At 45.0% G+C, this 22,142-nt stretch overlaps 1 protein-coding gene across 2 annotated transcripts in view; it reads left to right on the top strand.

Annotated features, from left to right (window-relative positions):
- The window catches only part of ASTN1 (astrotactin 1), a 408,165-nt gene that overhangs the window by 334,381 nt on the left and 51,642 nt on the right, over window positions 1-22,142 (top strand). For both annotated transcript variants that reach the window (XM_088461906.1, XM_088461905.1), the window contains exons 12-14: window positions 3,637-3,803; window positions 7,587-7,781; window positions 8,828-8,955. In XM_088461906.1, coding sequence (XP_088318032.1) covers window positions 3,637-3,803; window positions 7,587-7,781; window positions 8,828-8,955 — 490 coding nt within the window. The remainder of the gene's footprint in view (window positions 1-3,636; window positions 3,804-7,586; window positions 7,782-8,827; window positions 8,956-22,142) is intronic.

Raw genomic sequence — 22,142 nt, 5'->3', positions numbered from 1 at the left:
GGGTAGACGGTAACTGACGGCATTTGAAAAGTTATCTACTTTAAATGTTCATAGGTTTATTTATGGATATATATTATATACAGAGTTTATGTATCATAAGAAGTTTTTATTAGTGACATCACTGATGCATTAAAGTGCTTCACGCCATAGTGATGTCATTAGTTCCTGTGAATTTGATAGGCTGAATTTTTATGAATATATCTCTAACCTCTCTTTCAAATTATGTGTCCCAAAGAAGTTATTATAATCATCAGGCATAAGGGTATTAACCTCTACATCTACAGTACAGAAAATGTGTGGAGCCCAGGAACGGAACCACCATCCTGGCACCCATAAATTTAGGGGCCCATATTTGAAAGATTGGGGTCCCCTCTTTGAAATTATATACTATAGTATTTTTTGCTTGCTTATCAACTGTTATATGAGAGAGGGGAGTATTCCCTTACAAAGGATGCGCCTTCTTAGACGTTATTAGCTCAGGATTTGGGGCCTGATTAGGACGCAGTACCTATCGCACCTGCTTACATGGTCGCAGCAATGATAGCGCTAATATGGTAATGTAGCAGGTGGCGTCATGCCTCTAGCATGCTTGCTTTACTGATCTGAGTTGCATTCTAGAACACAACATTAGATTATCTGTGAGACCATCGGCTGGATAAGTGACCCATGGGGTCAAGCAAGCCGGCTGCTGCAGATGGTAAAAAGAGGCCAGGAAATCTCCGTTTTCCCAGGCGTGGGAAGTCGGAACGCTCCCATGTCCCCTTCAAAAAAAAATATGGGGTCCCCCTCCCGAGGGACAACCATCCCTGTTACCAGTGGGTGCAGGAGTAATTAAAGTGTTAAATAGTATTGTTTTTTTACAGGTGGCCAACAAGTCCCAGCAAGCCTTCCATGGCACTTATCGGACTACAAGTGACAGCATACACAGACATTAAGGGCCTGCTGGCACCTGTAGTCCGCCTGTAAAAAAAAAAAAAATATTAAAAGATGAGGAACACTCCAACTGTTGCATATTTTTAATAAATAACCTCTCCCCCACACATCTCTCATTCTCCAATACTCATATAATCCCTGGCCCGGGTTCTCTTCTTTCATACAACATGGTCACTGTCCATTGTAATCAATGAGACCGTGCTCCCATGCTCTCAGCCATTCTGGTTGTCCCTTGGGAGGGGGACCCCATATTTTTGGAGAGATCCTTATTTCCATCCCTGCGCTGATCAGTTTGAGGCTGGTTAATGGTATGGCAGGGGTATCCCACGCGTTGCCCCCCTGGCTGGTTCGGGCCATTGCCGGTGTTTGGAAAATAAGGTTAATCCCATGCCGTTTTAGCTCCCTATTTTCCAATACCAGCCCAGACTGAGAGGTACGGGGCTGGGTATTGATTTGGTGTGTGTGTGTGTGTGGGGGGGGTTAGTTTAACCATTTGTTGACAGTGTAACCTAACATATCCTGTACAGATCATATTGATCTGTGTAGTGCTATAATTCTGTTGCAGATTGATGGTGGATTCTATAAAAAATGGATATATCCAATGGGGTTTTAGCCAAGAAAGTTATGAAGGACATCGCCATCAGAGTTCCAGATGGTTAGTAAATATTGGATTTTTACACAGAAATCTAATGGCGATGTTCAGCATATTGCAATAGACGGCAAAAGCGATTCTTATTTGCCTCATAGGCTAGGTTTCTCTTTTTTTGTCAGAATCCAATTAATATATTTTTTTAAGTGTGGGAGGAAACTGCAGTACCTGGAGGAAACCGCAGTACCTGGAGGAAACCCACCAATCACAAGGAGAACATTCAAACTTCACACAGATAGGGCCTTGGTGGGAATCGAACCCAAGACTTCAGTGCTCTGAGGCAGTAATGCTAACCATTACACCAACCATGCTGCCCAGAATTTCCTTTTAATGTATTCTAATGAATTGTCCCATCGGACAACCCATTATCTTATTTTTTTCTTTTCTTATTTGAGGGTGGCATCACCATACATAGTTCTATAAATCAGAAACATATTCTAAAATGGAGAGGTTTAAAGCTGGGTACAACACTAGACGAAATATTGTCCGATTTGTCGTTTTGAGGCGAATCAGAACGACACATCGTCTAGTGTGTACGCAATATTCCGCGGTCCCGTGTGCAGCACAATTTGAAGATCTGGCGGCCAACATCATGCTTCTGGATGCCGCAGGGGAACGATGTATCGTGTGGTCGTACACCAGATCGTGCAGTGCGTACGGACCACCCAATATATCGTGTCGCCGCTGGGTACACACATCATCTAGTGTGTACCCAGCTTAAACATGTTATATTTATCAATATATCCCCCTGGAAGTATCATTTTCTTTGGGGGTGTCTCATTGTTACATTGGACAAAAGGATTGTCGGAAACCCATTTGGGATATGGCCAAATGTGTCATGAATTTGTAAATGAGAATATTGCAAGTAATAAATAAAACCCTGGTATTGATATAGTAATGAGTATGAACATGACAGGAAATCCTTTTCCTTGCTAGAATTTTGGCAACCGATTATAAAAAAATAAGAAGCAATTAAAAAGGCAACATAAAACCATTATATGCAAAGCTTATTCTTTACATAATATCATTTATGCTCAGTAACACATGTGAGCTGCAATTATGTTCCCGGAACCTTCTGCCTCTGCATATTTATCCATTATTTATTTATTATGAGTGAAAACGGTTATTAATTGCACAGCTGAGTTCCTATGATATAGAACTGTGCTGCCGAACTATCAAACAAGTTTTGCTTCTCTGCGCTTTTTGATCGCTGGCTCCGTTTCAGTGTGATAGCTGTAGGATTTGAGGATTTTTAGGTTGCACAAACTTGTTCTTGAAGTCTTGTTCAGTGGAGTCCATTGCTTAGCAACCTCATATTCCATAGCAGCCGCGTCACTCCTGCTAAAAAGTGGTTCATAACTTTATGTTCTAGAAAACAAACTCTCAGGACTGAAACGAAAAAGTGTGATCTTCTCCCGCGAGTAGATCAATTGGGATGCGGTCATAATACCGACCGGGGGGATTCCGGCGCTCAGAATGCCGGCGCCGATATACTGACACCTGTCAGAATCACGGTGCCGACATTACGACCACCAGCATCCTGAAAGTAAGTAGCGGGGATAGAGAGAGGGTTAGCATTAGGGGTAGGGGTTAGGGTTAGGTACTAGGGGGAAGGGTTATGCACTAAGGAGGGGGGGTTAGGTTTAGGGTGCAGGGTGGGGGAGGTTAGGTTTAGGCACCAGGAAAGGAGGGTTAGGGCTAGGGAGAGGGGGAGGTTTAGGATACCAACTGACAAGTGACGGTATCCTAACCATGTCAGGATGCCAGCGTCTGGATTCTGACCGCCGGGATCCCGATCGCCGACATCCCGATTGCCGACATCCTGTACACAACTCGATCAATTATCAGGAACTTGATTAAAATGTGTTATATTGGGCACATAAACACACAAATAATACATACTTCCGTTGTTTTCTTTTTTTGGAATGTACGTTCTAAATGTAAAAATGAATAAGCCAAGCTCTCAAATATGCAGAGTGTAATTGGATTCAGAGATGATAAGAAATGATGGAACATTATAATTGGACCCCAAAACATTTATTCTTTCTCCACAGTGCCCTCTAGGACTTAGTCCTATGAAAGACCTATCGGGCTGCTATAATCGCCAGGTGGGAGTGGACTGTTCGGACGGCTTTAATGGGGGCTGTGAACAATTGTGCCTTCAAAAAGAGGTTCCTTTCCCTGATGACCCCGAGATGTACAACATCTTAATGCTTTGTGGGTAAGAGCCACCAGCAGTGTTGAATGTTTTCTACATTACAATGTTCTATGGAGTATAATCTATTCTAAAGATTAGATGTGTGACTGTCAGCTACACTCAGTGGAAACAGCCATTTTATGGGCTGACCATGAATGATGTTCAAGGGAGTACAGCCTAGTTGCAACTTTTTAGATCTTGGTAAATAGCCCCTTAGCGCTGTCAGCATAGAAAACTATGGGGACAGCTGCTGTGAGCGCTGCGGTTCTCAAAGTGGGGTAGATGTACTAAGCCTTGGAGAGAGATAAAGTACCAACCAATCAGCTCCTAATGCTGGGTACACACTAGACAATGTATCGGGCGGTCTGTACACACTGCACGATCTGGTGTACGACTGCCCGATATATCGTTCCTCCGCTGCATCCAGAAGCATGGTGTTATCTGCCGGATCTTCAGATTGCCCTGCACTGCAGGCAGATCTATAGATATGACGAAGGACGCATGTCAGGACACAATACTGCGTACACACCGGACAATGTGGACTATGTGTCGTTCCGATCGCCTCAAAATGACAAATCATCCAATATATCGTCTAGTGCAGAGGTTCTCAAACTTGTTCCTCAGGACCCCACACAGGTCACCCAGCAGGAGCACAGGTGTAGTCATTACTCACTGACACATTTTAAAAGATCCACAGGAGGAGGTAATTATTTCACTTGTGATTCTGTGAGGAGACCTGGAAAACATGCACTGTGTGGGGTCCTGAGGACAGAGGGCCTGATTCAGAGCCGGACGCTATTTGCGCTCGCTCGTTCAGAAAAAGGGGCCGGATATTTAAATTGAGCGCTCGCTCTTTGCGGTCTGTTGACGCCTCTATGTCTGAGCGAGCGAACGAAACATGCACTCGCTATTTTGTAAAGACGCCCCCTGGCCGCTCGCATCCTACGTCATCTCCGCTATTTATTTGATTAATCGAGTACATCGAAAGGCGTCTGAACTGCTCGCAGTGCTTGTAGTAGGTTTATCCTACCGCAATCATGCGAACAGTTCAGGCTAAGAAACAACCAAGTGACGTGGTCGATGACGCTGCTTTGTTAATTATGCACACCCTTAAAACGCCCGTTTTGACCGTTTGGCACGCCTGCGTTCGGATCACCACTCCCCGTTTTCAAGCACCTTCCCCTGTTACCACCCACAAACGCCTCATTCTGTCACTCAAATTAGTAGGCACTCGCTATTTTGCGAGCGCTCGATTTCCGACCGCAATGACTGGTTGGCGCATGCGCATTACGACTAGGGATGTGCAGGCTCGGATAGGTTCGAGTTTGCACGTTGAGTTCGGATTTTTCCCTCCAAAAAAACGGAACTCAGAAAGAGGCTAAACGTCATCTTACATGGACGAACATCATCATTCCTGGACTTTTGTCCAGGAATGATGATGTTCGTCAATGTAAGATGACGTTTCCAGGAATGATGATGTTCGTCCATGTAAGATGACGTTTAGCCTCTTTCTGAGTTCCGTTTTTTTGGAGGGAAAAATCCGAACTCAACGTGCAAACTCGAACCTATCCGAGCCTGCACATCCCTAATTACGACCCATACGCATGCGCAGATGTGCGAACTTCGCTCGGAGCGAACGAGCAGCCGCTTACGAGCGGCTCTGAATCAGGCCCAGAGTTTGAGAACCACTGGTCTAGTGTGTACCCAGCTTAACGTCATGTTACAGACTTTGGCGTCTATGTACTAAGCCTTGGAGAGAGATAATGTGGATGGAGATAAAGTACCAACCGGGATGTGGTGAGCATCCTGACAAGCAGGATACCGTCTGCCGGAAACCCTGCATCGGAATCCACAACACCGGCGCCGAAATCCCAACATGACTCATGATGCCGATGTCGGGTTCCCGGCAGACGGCATCCCGGTCGTAAGGACACGACGACTTAGGTATAGGCACCCCGGGGGGGTGTTAGCATTAGGCTGCGGGAAGGGTGAGGTTAGGGTAAGGGTCAGGGCAGGGGGGGGGTTTGGTTCAGGCACCACCTGGGGGGTTTATGGTTAGGCACTAAGGGGGAGGGTTAGGGTTAGGCACTTACCGGTGGGGTTAGGGTGCAGGGTAGGGAGGGTTAGTATTAGGGTACAGGAAAGGAGGGTTAGGGCGTAAATAGGACAGGGGAACAGTACTCACCATTTCCCTGTCGGGATTTGAACCTTCGGGATGCCGCTGGCAGTGTACTGATAGCCTGCATCCCGTCCATCGGTATTTCATACCGATTCCGTACTACCATCCAATCAGTTCCTGTCATGTTACAGGCTGTGTTCGAAGAATGACAGTTAGGAGCTGATTAGTTTGTACTTCATCTCTGTCCATTTCACCTCTCTGCTAGGCTTAGTACATCTGCCCAGTAAGAGATATGTCATGTTTTACCGCCTTGTTAAATACAGGTTATACTTAATTTTTCCTTAAAGATGCAGAAACAGACGTTTGTACATGTTTAAAGGACAAAATTAATTTGCTCTTTAGGCCCCTAAATGTTTTTGTGTACATACTCCAAGTGGCAATGCTTCATTTTGTAACAGAAGTAGATGATAATTGTAGTACCTGTATGTTATTATAATTTGTATGCTTACACATGTTTCTACAGGGATGAAACCACTGTCTGTTTTTTTGCATCAGCAAATTTAGCAGCTTACTGGCCTTTTTTTTAATTGTCTTGCAAAGCAAGGGCATAGTCAGACAGCTGGCAATTCACCACTGTATACACCGGGGTGAACAATTTTCATTTTAACTGAATTTAACATAATGTTTATGTCCACAAAGCATAATATCAGGTCAAACATAATGACAATTTGTGTTTAATACTTTATTCCTAGTGGGTTTTTGTTAAGTTATTGCAAACTTTTACTACTGCTTGGACAAAGTGGAACCCCAGCAAGGATTGATTAAAGTTAGAAAGACTATTGCTACTGCGCAAACCATGGCGTGCCTACTGTACCCATGGTGTGCCTACTGTACCCATGGCGTGCCTAATGTGCAGCGTTAGCCGACGCCAGTCATACAATATCATGAAAGGTTCTGTTTAATGAATGGAAAGGGAAGCGATATTGCATCATTATCAGTCCACTAGTGGTTATACTGTATGTGTGGTTGTTATGTCAACATTAATTTAGTCCAGTGTCTTTTAATTGCTCTTGTTCTATTTTAATTAGCTTTGAGACCAGTGGACGCCACCCAGCAATTACATAGTTACTGTGCTGATCTACAGGTCACTAATCCTAATGAAACAAAGAGGAAAAAAATATATAATAATAGGATAATCGATTATGTCGATTAAGTTGCACGCAAAGTGGCTGTATTGCGGGCAGCCATGGGAGCCTTTTTTTACTTCTTTATACTAATGCCAGAATCTGTTCAACTAATGCGGGGGATTGTATGCGTAAAAGCGGAAACCAGTGCCGCCCACTGACTATGCGCCGGCCGCCGCAACCGTCATCGTTACGTAGAAACATTGAATTTGACGGCAGATAAGAACCACTTGGTCTATCTAGTCTGCCCTTTCTTTAATCATTAGTATTGGCACTTGCATCAGCCCCATGTTAGGTGAAGATCAGGGCAAGCTGCGCACGACCCAGAATAAGACGAACATATGCAAAATTGCAAAATGCGCTTCTGCACATCAGCTGTGTGCAAAACTTGTCGTTTGCGTCTGTGTAGAGAGATCCGCGCGACTTACAATCAGCCCCTAAGTCTCTGTAGTTTAGGGCATGGAATCCATTACTGACTTGACGCTTTTTGTGTTTCTCCTGCAGCTGCATAGAGGACTATAAACTTGGCCCAGATGGCTTGTCGTGTCACCTGGTCACCGAGTCCTGCCCTGGAGGAGCACACTGCGGAGATATGCCTGAGGTGCCCATGAACCAGACACTCTTTGGAGAGCTCTTTTATGGTTACAATAACCAGAGCAGGGAAATCGCACCAGGACAGCTGCTGAAAGGATCATTTAGGTGAAGATTGTTTTTCATTTATTCACCATGGAGACATTGGGTCTCATTCAGACCCGGTCGCAAGCACCGATGCGGTCGCAACCGGGTTGATGGATAGCCCTGTGCACGCGCAGTGGCCACACTGCGCGTGCGCAATCCCCGGAGCGAGAGAGAAACTCTCTCGCTCCGGAGCTCTCTACAAAAGGGCCGGCTGTCGATGTTGATCGACAGCTCGCCCCATTTTGTAGGTGGGCCCGGGGGGGGTTGTTTAAAAAACGGAGGCGTTCCTTAACGCCTACCGTTTTGTGGGCGGCCGCACTGACATCATCAGTGATGTCAGTGGGGAGCTTCCTGCTCAATCAGAGCAAGAAGCTCCATGGGGTTTGCGGTTGCCGAGACCCAACCTTAGGGTCTCGTCGCAAGCCCCAATGGTTGCGATGGTGTTCACCATCGCGACCATCAACCTGGTCGGTCGCTAAGCTAAGCTAACCCACAGCTTAGCTAGCGACCAGGAGGCTGCACTAAAAAAAAGGAAGCGGCCGCCCTCATTCAGAGAGAGCGATCGCTTCTTGCGACGCCTCTGAATGAGGGCCATAGTGTACCTACAGGTGTATATGTATCGGACACTACTCACTGTGTTATTGATACTAGGACTTGGTCATTGCACCTATGGCAACCTACTGGTGGGACACTTCTTACTAATTGTTACTCCAGTGTGATTATTACTGTTACTAACAATAGCTTAAAAAAGATGTTTTGCAGGTAAAAAAGCTTCAGCAGTATTATAAGGGGTTTGATAAATAGAGTATAACAGGGGGAGATTCAGTTCAACCCCATGTCCAGCTCTGCACATCATAGCACAAATACACTACGGTACCGTAACATCACTAATTCTTCTGTAGACACTATGCGGCCATCACTTAGAATTGAATCTCCCCCAGTAAATCTATAGAAGTTTCCTTTGCTATATGTGTATAAATACAATTACAACCTCTTCTCTGAACCTTTATAATGGAGGAATTACCCTACCCTGCCTGTTATCAGTGATATGTATTCTTCCATTGTAGACAGAATAACTTTGCGCGTGGTCTAGAGCACCAGCTACCAGATGGTCTACTTGTAGCCACTATACCGTCAGAAACACAATGTCACGAAGAGATATCTGAGCCTGTTCCCGACCCTGATTTTCTCACAGGTCAGTAAATCCATTTATTGATCCACTCACCGCTGGGGCAAATTGAGAGAAGGTTAATTAGATTTGGAGATTGCTTGCTCATTGGTCGTGTGAACATCATAGGCCTGATTCAGAGGCAGTTGCAGCCATATGTCTTATATAGGTCTGTGGAGCAGAGGTGGAGATAATATGCAAATTTCAGCCTACCCCCTGTGTAGTAGTGTGCGCCTGTCTGTGTAAGCACTGATACGCCCACTTTCAGTGGTGCTGCATGGTGCAACATACCAGTGATTCAAGACACTCCACCATCGGTGCGCCACCGTGTGCACTATTGACGCTTGCACCTGCCTATGGCCCATGACACTATCATAACAACCCCATGCCACGGTTTTTGCGTTCACTTCAGGACGCCACCCAGGCAGCGGTCCCGCACGCAACAGCGCATTTATGCGTACAATCAGGGTAACACATGCGTCATAGGGGCTTTCTGAACTTTAAGTGCATGCGCAGTAGCAAATAATAGCTCAACTATGTGTACATCAGCCTTGCGTGCAGTTAGTGTGCAGTTCTGAACCAGGCCCCATATTGCCTACAGGACTTATGCACTCTAATGTGATGTGTGTTCTCTAATGCGATGCGTGTTTTCTATGTCATTTTAGTGTTATCATTTGCTTATTGCTATCACAAGGGACAATGGGCCTGATTCACTAAGGATCGCTACTGCGATCGCAGCTCCGTAATCACACGCAGGTCTGCTGCGAAAATATGCTAATGATCGCAATCGCAATGCCGTCACACTGCCAGCATAGAGACGCCTACTGCCGCTAACTCAAATCCGTAATACCTTGCAAACCTCCATAAACATCGGTAACATATAGTTCCATCGGCCCCTCACACAGAATTACAGCAGCCCTGACCTTATTGCTAACCTAGTAGCACGCAGAAAGTACACAAGCTGCATATGCAAGCGCACTGGTTAATATATACTCGCCCATGCAACAGCGTTCAGACAGACAGGTACGTCTGAGTTTCTCCGACCACCCCCCTGTCACCACCCCCAAACGCTCACTGCCTGTCAATCACTTTGCGTGGTTCAGTGCGTTCGCAGTGGTGCCTTCACACACTGCGATGCATACGCACACGCAGTACGCAACAATCGGCCATCTACATACGCTGTTGCAGTTGCGATTCTTAACGAATCAGGCCCAATGTTGTGTTAAACTGCTTTATTAGATATCACATGATAGTCTCACCCATATATATAATATTTAGGTTTCAAAGCCTAGTGCACGATTAAATGGCGATAATATTTAGTGGTAGCACATCTACTACAGATCGATAATATAACCGTTCCCTAGATAGCGTTGTAAAGACAGACCTGTGCACTAGAAGGGTTCCACAAATTGTGATGCAGCAGATGACAGCTTGTTCTCATTCATGCAGAAGTGAAAATAACTTTGTCATATTTGCAAATGTAACTGTGAATAAGAAATATCAAAAGAAGAACCAACCACTAACTCAGAATAGCACAATGTGAGCTGGAATCCTAGGCCCTCATTCAGAGCCGCTCGCTATTTGCGGTTGTTCGTTCAAAAACAAGGGGTGGCTATTCAAATGATCCGTTCGCACATTGCAGTCTGTTCACGCCTCTAAGTCTGAACGAGCGAGCAAAACTTGCGGTTGTAATTTTGACAAAAACGCCCCCTTGCCGCTCGCACCATACGTCATGTCCGCTATTTATTAGATTAATCGAGTACATCGTACAGCGTATGAACTGCTCGCTATTCTTGTGGTTGGTTTTTTCAACCGTTATTTTGCGAGCAGTTCTGAGTAAAAAAAAAACAAGTGACGTGGTCAATGACGCTGCTGTATTAATTATGCACTCCCTTAAAACGCCCGTTTTGACCTTTAAGCACGCCTGCGTTCTGATCTCCACTCCCCGTTTTCAAGCACCTTCCCTTGTTACCACCCACATACGCCTCCTCCTGTCACTCAAATTAGCAGGCACTCGCTATTTAGTGAACAAACGATTTTCGGCCGCACTGACTGGTTCACGCATGCGTATTACAAACCGTACGCATGCGCAGATGTGCGAACATCGCTCGGAAAGAGTGAACGACCGCTTACGAGCAGCTCTGAATGAGGGCCCTAGTTCCAAAACATCTTGTGCATTTCATATATATACACAGAGGGCCTGATTCCACAGCGATCGCAAATGCAACTGCGTACGCAGATCGAGAAATTGTTACCCATTGTGCATGTGCTAAATCTGCACTGTGCGTGCGCTGCAATCGCACTGCAATTACGTACGCACAGAGGAATCCATCGCAGAGTGAGTGACAGGCTGTGAGCGTGGGGGAGTGGTAGGAGAATGCAGGAGTGCCTGTCCGTTTGCACGCCGTTGCATGGGCGCGCATAAATTAGTCACTGCCACTGCATATGCAACTTGAGAGCCCACTGTGTGCGAAGAGACTTGCAGTGTCTGCGGCAGGTCAGACCTGGTGTAATGCTGCAGCCTGAGTGGTCGATGTGTGTAGATGGTACCGATGTTTACGCAGAAGAGCGACAGTGGACCGATATGAGAAAGCAGCAGTGGGAGTCTTTATCCCGGCTGAGCTTTGGCAAGCATTACCATATTATCGCCAGATTCAGCAGCTGTGATTGGGCCAGATTCCGAAGCTGTGTTCTGTGCAAGATCGCTGCTGAATCTGGCCCAAAGAACCAAAAAGTGACGTTGGAATCCTCTTTGCCAATCCTGTGCTTTCCCCTAAGTTTGCTTTCTGTATCATTTCGAAGAGGGTCCCAATTTTTACATTTTAAATGAAGACATTTTATTGCTGCCTCGTATAGCAGGTACTTATATTTGCTGCTTCCTAATTCATGTGCTACTTGATACTGAAAGTCTCCAACTATAAATTATTAACTTGCAAATCTTTGTAGAGTTCTGCATGGTCCTATTCTGATTACACTTACGGATATATTTTGCTGCAAACTACAGTCTTAAAGTGCGTACACACGGTACGATTAAAATGCACGATATGAACGATAATGATATTGATCATATCGTTATCGTTCATATTGTGCAATTTTCTGTGCCTCCAACCCATCAACGACCTGTATGGACTATAACTATATCGTCCATCGCCCGTGCATGCAGGCCAACCTTGTCGATATCAACCAGGGTACTATAGAGACCCGCGATCGTTGATAGCGGGTCGTTGGCCATCGATGGTGGGTTGGTGGTGTGCTGGATGATCGATATCGATCATCCACAACACCCAGGAGATCGTTTAACAATATCGTTGACGATCGTCCCGTGTGTATGTACCATTAGGTATCAGGAATGGTTTATTTCTGAGACAGGAAACTTACCTCTCTGCTGGGTCTGTTTATTAAACAATGAAAAGCTCTACTTTTTACTTAGATAGGACTTTGCCCTGTTTATCTAGGGGTTACCACTGCAGGCTATGTTTTGTCATCGCTATTTCAGGATGGCAATTAGAGGGTGAGAGAAAATAATTGAAAAAAAACTTTATTATTTTAATAAATTAAAATCAGGGCCGGGCTTTTTTTTTTTTAGAACGGCCTCCTGGCCGCTCGCATAGCTGTGGGTGACCACCCACAGTTACGCGAGCAGCCATGATGATGATTGCAGTGGTCAAGACCATCGTGACCATCGGGCTTGCGACGAGACCCTTGTGGTAGGGTCTCGTGGCCGCAAGCCCCAGAGAGATTTCGGCTCTAACAGAGCCGGAAGCTCTCCCACTGACATCAATTGTGATGTCAGTGGGGCCGCCCCCAAACGACAGGCGTTCTCATGGGAACGCCTCCATTTGGGCAGCAACCCCCCGGCCCGCCCACCAAAGGGGGTGAGCTGTCACTCAACATCGACAGCTCGCCCCCTTTGTTGCGAGACCCGGAGCGACCGAGTGCCCGTCGCTAGACCGGTCTCGCGCATGCGCACGACCGAGCCGGCTCCGTCGTGCGCATGCGCTGTGGGCCACCATCGACTCGGTTGCGAGCACTCAGCGCTTGCGACCGGGTCTGAATCAGGCCCTGAGAGCTCAAATCTGGACTATTAGTTCTGCTGCATATGCACAAAATGGCTAGACCAGGTTACACAGGCACACAGTCCCTGACACTCACGTGCTTAAATGACTGAGAATAACTCAGCTGCCTTAACTGTGTTTTAATTGTAGCAGTATCAGATATTGATAAATAGACCCACAGGTGACATTTTTCTGCATACTAAGAGACAGAGGACCTAATTCAGACCCGCTCGCGAGCGCTGAACGCTCGCAAGCGAGTCGATATTGCCCAAGTGCGCATGCACACGACGTTACAGCCAAGCCGTCGTTATGGGTCTCGCACCAAAGGGGGCGTGCTGTCGATGGTGAGTGACAGCACGCCCACATTGGTGGGCGTGCCGGGGGCGTGGCTGCCCAGACGGAGGCGTTCCCATGGGAACGCCTACCGTCTGGGGCCGGCCCCACTAACATCACTAGTGATGTCAGTGGGAGTGCTTTTGGCTCTGATAGAGCCAAAATCACTCCAGGGCTTGTGGCAGGGAGACCCTACCGCAAGGGTCTCATCGCAAGCCCGATGGTCGCGATGGTCTTGACCATCGCGACCATCATTTTGGCCGCTCTGAAGTTTCTACATAATTTTATGAAGAAAAGCTTGAAACATAGGCCCCTTAGTATACCGAATTTGTAGCTCTTAAAAGTGTCTGCTTGTTTTTTTCCACTTTATCAATTGCAGTCTATAGAAAGCATTTGGCTAACAGACAGAGGGCCTGATTCAGAGCCGCTCGTAAGTGGCCGCTCGTTCGTTCCGAACGATGTTTGCACAACTGCGCATGCATACGGATCGTAATACGCATGCGTGAACCAGTCAGTGCGGCCGAAAATCGTTTGTTTGCTAAATAGCGAATGCCTGCTAATATGAGTGACAGGAGGAGGTGTATGTGGGTGGTAACAGGGGAAGGTGCTTGAAAACGGGGAGTGGAGATCCGAATGCAGGCGTGCTTAAAGGTCAAAACGGGCGTTTTAAGGGTGTGCATAATTAATACAGCAGCGTCATTGACCACGTCACTGGGTTATTTTATAGTCAGAACTGCTCGCAAGATTGCGGTAGGAAAAACCAACCACAAGAATAGCGAGCAGTTCATACGCTGGTCGATGTACTCGATTAATCTACTAAATAGCGGACATGACGTAGGATGCGAGCGGCCAGGGGGCGTATTTTTCTAAAAAACTACTGCATGTTTTGTTCGCTCATTCAGACATAGAGGCGTGAACAGACCGCAAAGAGGGAACGGTTCATTTGAATAGCCACCCCTTTTTTCTGAACGAGCGAGCGCAAATAGCGTCTGGCTCTGAATGAGGTCCAGATTCCCTATATACGGCAGTGGAAACAGAAAACTTCAGGCTTTAAATGAAAGCAACAGACTTTAAAATAAAATGTGCCCATTTGTCCCCACAAATCCTCTAACACCGTTCTTGTCACTCTCCAGCTTTTTATTATCTGTATGTGTCAGGTCAGGGGATTTCCAGTGTCGGCAATGATTAAGTTATACAGAGCAGTCTCACACAATCTGCGTGGTTTACGTGTGACCGGTGCCCTGGTGGCCGGCGTTGCAGTATGCTGTGACTGAGCTCTGGCAGCGAAGGGTTAAAGTCAGAACGCTCAGTCTGAGAATTTCACAGGCAGACGGTTTCAGCTGAAGTCATTACTAATCAGCACGGTGACATTATCGAACCATTACGCTTTTCTTAGACACCTTCTTATCCCACTCCAACATATGCCGCGTAGTCAGCTCTCCGATATTGTATGAACCCTGTCTAATTAGCAGCTTCATAGATAAACAGGATCTGTCATTACTCTCTGCTCACCTATCTGCAGAGCTGTCTGTATCCTCCTCTTTAACTTGCGCTGTAACCTTATGCATACATAGTACATACATATCATCCCTTTATGCAAATTGGTAACATGACTTCAACAGATAAGGTTGACCTTTTATTAATATTATAAAAGGATAGCAGGAATATTTTGGCAGGGCAGGTTCCCCTGTCTGCTCACGTCCTCAAAATTCCCTACCAGATCTCACTATTATGTCCTGAAAGGTCCTCAATCACCCGCTTCCCTATCCCAAAATAATCCCTTTTATAGTGAGTGAGCGAAACCTTAAACATGTTTTTCATGTGAACGGTGCCGTCTAACCCTTGCTAGAATGGCTGGACAGCTTTGTTCACTCAGAAAATGATTGTTCAAAAAGCTGTACATAGATTGTAAGCTCATTATAGCAGGGTCATCTATACCTTCTGTTTCATGTCATACAGTATGTTATTCGCCTGGAGCCTGCCCCCTCATTGTACAGTGATGAGCACAATGTTGGAGCTTTATAAATAAAAGATAATATCTAAGATAGATTTTCACACAATAAATCTGTGGCTTAGATGGATAAATAAAATTCCTAATTAGCAGATTACACCAGTGGTTCCCAAACTCGGTCCTCACATGCAGGGCCGCCAAGAGCTATGCCGGGCCCTGGTACTGGGAGAGTGCATGGCCAACTCGGGCAGGTGTGGCCAGACCACCTTCTTACAAAAAAGAAAAATTATAATATAGTCGTGGCCTCCGCTGTGGGGAGAAGCTGATGCTCAGGAAAGGGGGGCGGGCAAGTGTGATCGCTCCCCCCCCCAGCACATCACGCAGGGAGAGGACTGAATGCAGTCTTCCTAGTCCACCACACAGCATGACAGCAGGGTGTGCGCTGCGCTGGGGAGAGAGGCTGCTCCAGCAGCAATCAGTCAGCTCTCTCTCTGCCCAAAGTATCGGGGCGGTGGTGGGGGGGGGGGTTGCAGGTCATGGGACCTTCAAACAGGCCCGGGCCCAGGTAAAGAGTACCAGCTCCCCCCCCCTCGGTGCCCCTGCTAACATGTACACGCACATACACACTAGGGTTATTTGTTGGGAGCCAGTTAACCTATCAGAATATTTTTAGAGTGTGGGAGGAAGCTGAAGTACCTGGAGGAAACCCATGCAAACATGGGGAGAATATGCAAACTCCACACAGTTAGGGGAGTAGTTGCAGCTGAACACTGTGGGGGCAGGGCCAGAACTTCTTGTAATTAGGCCCCACCCTTACACAGCATAATGCCGCAAATTGTGGGTCCATGAAGACGAGGTGGGCCAAGTTAACACAAACCCTTGAGAATAGCGATATCACATTGCACAGGGTAGGACACTGGGGTCCATTAGCTATTACCTGGAGGCTGCTGGATCGTGTACGAAGTCCAGAACCTATTAGTAGAATGCAGGGGAATGTGCCTGTGAAGAACACTGGGTGTTAAATAGATTTATCCAGCAAGAGGACAATTCAGAGTGTGTAGGATGTTAAGTGTGTTGCACAGTAGAATGGTGCTTGTGGCAGGCAGTCCACGCATGGTACATCTTCACCAGGTCCAGTGGTGTCCCTCCCCAATGTGACACCCGGTGCGGGGAGGGATGCCAGGCGCGCGCCGTCAAAAAGGGGTGTGGTCTTGCGGACAAGTGTAGTCTCTGAGGTGCGGAGTGCCGGCTCCCTCACTGTGACAGGAGCCGAGTGCTGCACTTAATGATACAGTGCAGCACCCAGCTCCTGTCACTGAGGGGGAGCCAGCACCTTGGTGTCACCCCTCGACGGGTGACATCCAGGTGCGGCCCGCACCCCCTTTGTGACGCCACTGACCAGATCTTAGGCTTATTTAACCAGGTAGAATAACAAGTAGCATAGAGACACAGTTATGAACAGGTATATTCACTATATGGTGCATCTTGAAGTGCAGGAGTATTGCTGGGCGTTGTAGTGCACCGGGCTAAAGGATGACATAAACCCTGGTGGTTAGTGACACTATGACCCATTATATAAGCGTTGTGATACAGGGTACTTGTGGTGCCCCTAGAGTCCTGTATGGCTCTCTATCTGCGGGAGTCTTACAGGTCTCGTCCAAATAGTTGGTACGCCAGGGAGGAAAGCTACGCCAACAGGACGCTCATGCCTATTAGCTCATGTCATAGTTCCGGCACCCTGCTGAGCTGCGGCGAGTCCTAGAGACTCCCGGGCTCATGTTACCTTGCAGGGAATGGATGCAGGCAGCTTTGAACGCCCATGCCAACAACCTACTCTACCAGGAGTCCATGGGGCTCCCCAAAACTTTGGGAGTCCCCAGACATACCTGGAGAGCAGACTAGTGCTTATAGCATATTCGTTTCTTTTTGATGTTTACTAACTGGCTACATGCGATGGGATACAGCCATTTGTGCTCTGAATGACAATGTCACCAAGCAATTCACTAAGAAGTTAGCAGAAGAAAAATGCTTTGTTACTCATGTCTCGGTGGTGATAGTGGTTCCTAGTCAATTGATTCTCTGCATTATACTGTATATTGACTGGTTCAGCCCACAGAATGACCTCCTCAAGCTTAAGTGAATTTACTCACCCTTAGTGGACTGACTGTATACTAATGAATATCATTTTAGCACACACAATGGTTGACATCACTGTGTGTAGGCTAGGGGTACGTTTTAAATGCACTTCACTATCCCAATTTTTTTTTTTTTTTTTTTACAATGTAGCGACTTTACGTCTTTGCTTCTTCCAATGCATTACCACAAGTCCCTCCATTCTTCTTAAGGGCTGTTCTGCAGACTGGCATTCTATTTTTGCAGCATGTGTGAAAGACATTGACACCTATTATTCTTAAACTGTGCAAAGTAACATACTGTAGGGTTATCTGTCCTAATCAGCTACAAACAATTTGTCCAAACTTGATGAATTCTAGATGTTCATGCTTAGGCCGGGCAGTCATGTCACTTCCAACTTCACTGTGAACTGCCCATAGCAACCAATCAGATTCTAGATATTATCTTCCTAGAACGTGCTAGATAAATGATAAGAAGAATCTGATTGGTTGCTATGGGCAACATCTCCACTTCTAAAAACCCGCAACTTAGTAAATATACCCCTTAGCGCAGTGGTCTCCAACCTGTAGTGCGTGAGCTACCAGTAGCTCGCGGTCTTAATTTTGGTAGCTCACCTAGCTCAATTACTGCCGAGTTAACTATTGGAAGTGACCCCTGACGTGTACTCCCCCGTGGCATCGACGCCATGGGTGGAGCCACAGGGAAGCAAGTCAGGTGATTACCGCAGCCTCTACAGCAATCACCTGACGTGCTTCCCCGTGGTTCCACCCACGGTGTCTACGCTACAGCGACAAGTGACTCCTGCCCAGCCCTGACGGAAATCACACAGCAGCCCTGCCTATATATTTTGCTCCTCTACTGCACGTACCTCCTTGGAGCCGGTAATTAGCAGTGAAATGTGCCTGTGCTTAAATTTTATTTACAAACTACAACAATAAAACTGTGATAATTAAATGCATTTTTATTTTATTTTTTCATTGTCATTAAATGACCTACAATTGTTCGGTTTTTAGCTAGATTTTTTTTTTCTACAATTTTAGTAGCTCTTCAGGAGGTTTAATTTCTCTAAAGTAGCTCACACCTCAATTAACGTTGGAGACCAGTGCCTTAGTGTGATAGGAAAATAGCAGCATACACAGGATGATAACCCTCATCTTTCAAATGTTTACCAGCATGTCTGGTTCTATTCTAAAGTATTATTTAATGTTGTGGGGCTGGTTCTGAATCGGATGCAAATGGAAATACTGACGTATCTGGCGGATTTCTACAAACTACACATTGGCAATCGGTGACTGTGCATGAGTTGGATCAGACATATGTACGTACACGGATGGAGTTTGCAAGTGCAGATGTATTGATCAGTTGTATAAAGTATCATATTTGTACCTTCTCTGTACTGTGCCTTTTCTGCATTTTTTTAGTGCAAAGAAAAAAGTTAATTGTGCTGATAATACACCATTCATTTATAGAGTAGAATAGAATACTCAGGGGGTCTGATGTTTAATAAAAAAATATATATATTTAATGATGTATTCTATGTGCAATATATATTTATTTATTCATACTAGGATATGACTAGTCAAATTGCAAACATTTATATTTGAACATGTAACACATACATATGTACCAACAAATACAACATATAAAAATACATAAAACTAATTAAACAACAATAGTGATCACAATGACTCCATTGAGATCTCCAAGTCTAATCTATAAATGACATGTATAGAGGGAGCTTTTTCAAAGAGTGAAAAAGCTCCTTCTATAGAGGAGCGAAACCGATTAGAGGATCCAAAGCCCTATGCGAATGCACGTCTGGACAATCGTTATCTTAGTGCATTAACTCCTTCGCCATCGCTGGGACTGGTTGCCATACACTTTCCATTGTTGTTGCTGTCCACTGGGGGGAATCCTCCATACCATCTGGAATATAGAGGCTAGTGACGTCCAATTCTATCATCAGCATTTGTGGCCCAGGCGGACCCCCGCAGGTGGATATACGGGCGGCGTGAGAGCACAGCCGCTGCACCACTCTTTACAGCATGGGAGATATTCAGGACTGCCTAATCCCGCACAGCATACTGAGTGCTAACTACTAACATTAGTGGAGAGTGGTGACTATACAAGTTTTTATGTTTCCATTTGCATCTGATTTGTGGTTTAAAACCAGGAGCGATATTTTATGAATATATGGACTGAGTCCTATTAATAGCAGTGTAATTTATAGATTAGACTTGGAGATCTCCATGGAGTCATTGTGATCACTATTGTTATTCAACTAGTTTTATGTATTTTTATATGTAGTATTTGTTGGTACATATGTATGTGTTACATGTTCAAATATAAATGTTTGCAATTTGGCTAGTCATATCCTAATCTGAATAAATAAATATATATTGTATATAGATTATATCAATAAATATATATTTTTTAATTGAACATCAGACCCCCTGATTATTCTATTCTACTTTATAAATTAACGGTGTCTTATCAGCGCATATAGACTTTTTTCTTTGTATGTCTTTGTTACTCCATAGTATGTGATGGTGTAGGTGTGTATTCACAAGCACACATGTCATTTTGCTGCTATTAACAAAAAATAGTTTGGTCATTTGACTGCAAGATTATAGAGATATATATGTATATCTTTTTATCCATTAGCGCCTAATCTCTTGTTTTTGTAATTTTTTAGTGCAGTAATGTTTAGACAATATTAATTTAATAATTGATATATATGTAATGTTAATTAATGCATGTATAAGGTAAAACAATAGTATATAAGTTATATATTGTATATAATGATGTGTGTTTTTTTTTTTTTTTAAAAAGCAGAATTGAAAGTCCAAATTTAGTCAGTGTGCGTGGCACAATGGAAGCAGGAATTCAGCCATTACCATTTTGTGCCAGTAACGCCTGGCCAGCTGAGTGTTTTGCTAAATGCAGGCAACAATCTAAGTAGAAAAATTCTGCTTATCGCCATGATGGGAGAGGGGCTAGGAGGGGTCCTGAAATTTAATTATCGCAGATAATTATAACAATCTCTTTTAAATTGTCTTGATTTTGCAAGTTAAGAAACTATATGTAATTATGCATGAAGTATCACCTTTTTTATTTGGCTTGTGTCGGAGTGTGGGTTTATAATATATATAGCAGCTTTATTTACCAATATCAACTTCTGAACAATATAATCTTTCGTCTAAAAAAAAATGTATATATTGTATTGATGTGTTCAAAGTCGGCATTACATAAATCGAATTACGTACTGAATTAATTGCACCTCTAGCCGTATTTGACACCTACCAGGTTTCAGATGGATTATGTGATATCACAACTTTGCAGAGTAACTTATTTGATGATTTTGATCAATTAAGTCATAAATTAATGGTTGCATTTGTGCTCCGAGGGGTAATTTCACAGCTCTTCACATAAATCCACACAATAATCATCACACAGTAACAAAGATCCCTCACTGGTCTGTGTATCTGATATGTGACTGCTTAATGTGGTGAATAAGTGTCATGTGGCTTTTCAGCATGAGTTTATGAGAGTCATACAATTTGTCTTCAATTACTATTTACAAACAGCGCATGGAAGAAAGGGTTCTCTATTCCACTGTAAAGCAAGGGACTGAATCCATCGTGCTTGTCTGATCTATTTTATCTGACCTATATGCTAAATAAAAAGGACCCATGTCCTTTCAACAAGATGTCACTTTAAAGCATACCACAATATAATGCTCAATCAAAGCACACATGGACAGGAGAGGCAGCTCATTATCTTGTATTAAACCAAAAACTAGACCCCTACTGAGATAAGAAGGATATATAGAATAATGAAGCGCTCTCTGTATATTTAGCTAATATTCAGCGATTTAATTCACACACACATATGTAAAAAACATTCACCAGAACAACCTAGTGATACCAGACAAACATATAAAACCTGAATATCGAATCAGTAGCGTGATTATGCTGCTAAAAGACAACTTTAGTAAAATGAGCGCTTATTCCTTTGTAGCTGTCGTCAGTATCTATAGATGAATAAACATAGGATACAAATGAGTCTATAAAGGTTCCAACAATATCCTTTCCACAGGTGTTAGCTTATATTGAAACAAATTAGAACATTGTATTTTTTGTTGTGCAACATTAATAATGCAGGTGTTTATCCATTACGGATAAGGGCTGGTGCATAAGGATGGGGCTGGTGCAAGTACTTACTGATGATTGCATGAGCAATTCCGGTGGACTTCATCTCTGCATCAGCCCGCATGTAATCATTTTTCCAGTTTGAACAGATCCAACCCATGAGGACTGCCAACCCTACAGGCACGAGAGATGAATGCCATGTGGCAGTGTAAAATGGGAGATCTGTGTGATGGGGAGAGATGTGAGCCATGAGGGAGGAGAGCTGTGAGCCATGAGGGAGGAGAGCTGTGTGATGGGGGAACTGTGAGGGAGGAGACTTGTGTGATGGGGGAGCTGTGAAGGGGGAGAGCTGTGTGATGGGGGAGCTGTGAGGGAGGAGAGCTGTGTGACGGTGGAACTGTGATGAGGGAGCTGTGTGAGGGAGGAGCTGTGACGGGGAGAGCTGTGTGATGGGGGAGCTGTGTGATGGGGGAGCTGTGATGGGGAGAGCTGTGTGATGGGGGAGCTGTGAGGGTGGAGAACTGTGTGATGAGGGGAACTGTGAGGGGGAGACCTGTGTGATGGGGGGAGCTGTGAAGGGGAGAGCTACAG

Source organism: Taudactylus pleione, unplaced genomic scaffold (assembly GCF_031769625.1).
Source record: "Taudactylus pleione unplaced genomic scaffold, aTauple2 ptg001123l, whole genome shotgun sequence".
Classification (NCBI taxonomy): domain Eukaryota; kingdom Metazoa; phylum Chordata; class Amphibia; order Anura; family Myobatrachidae; genus Taudactylus; species Taudactylus pleione.
This window is presented reverse-complemented; position numbering and strand designations above follow the sequence as displayed.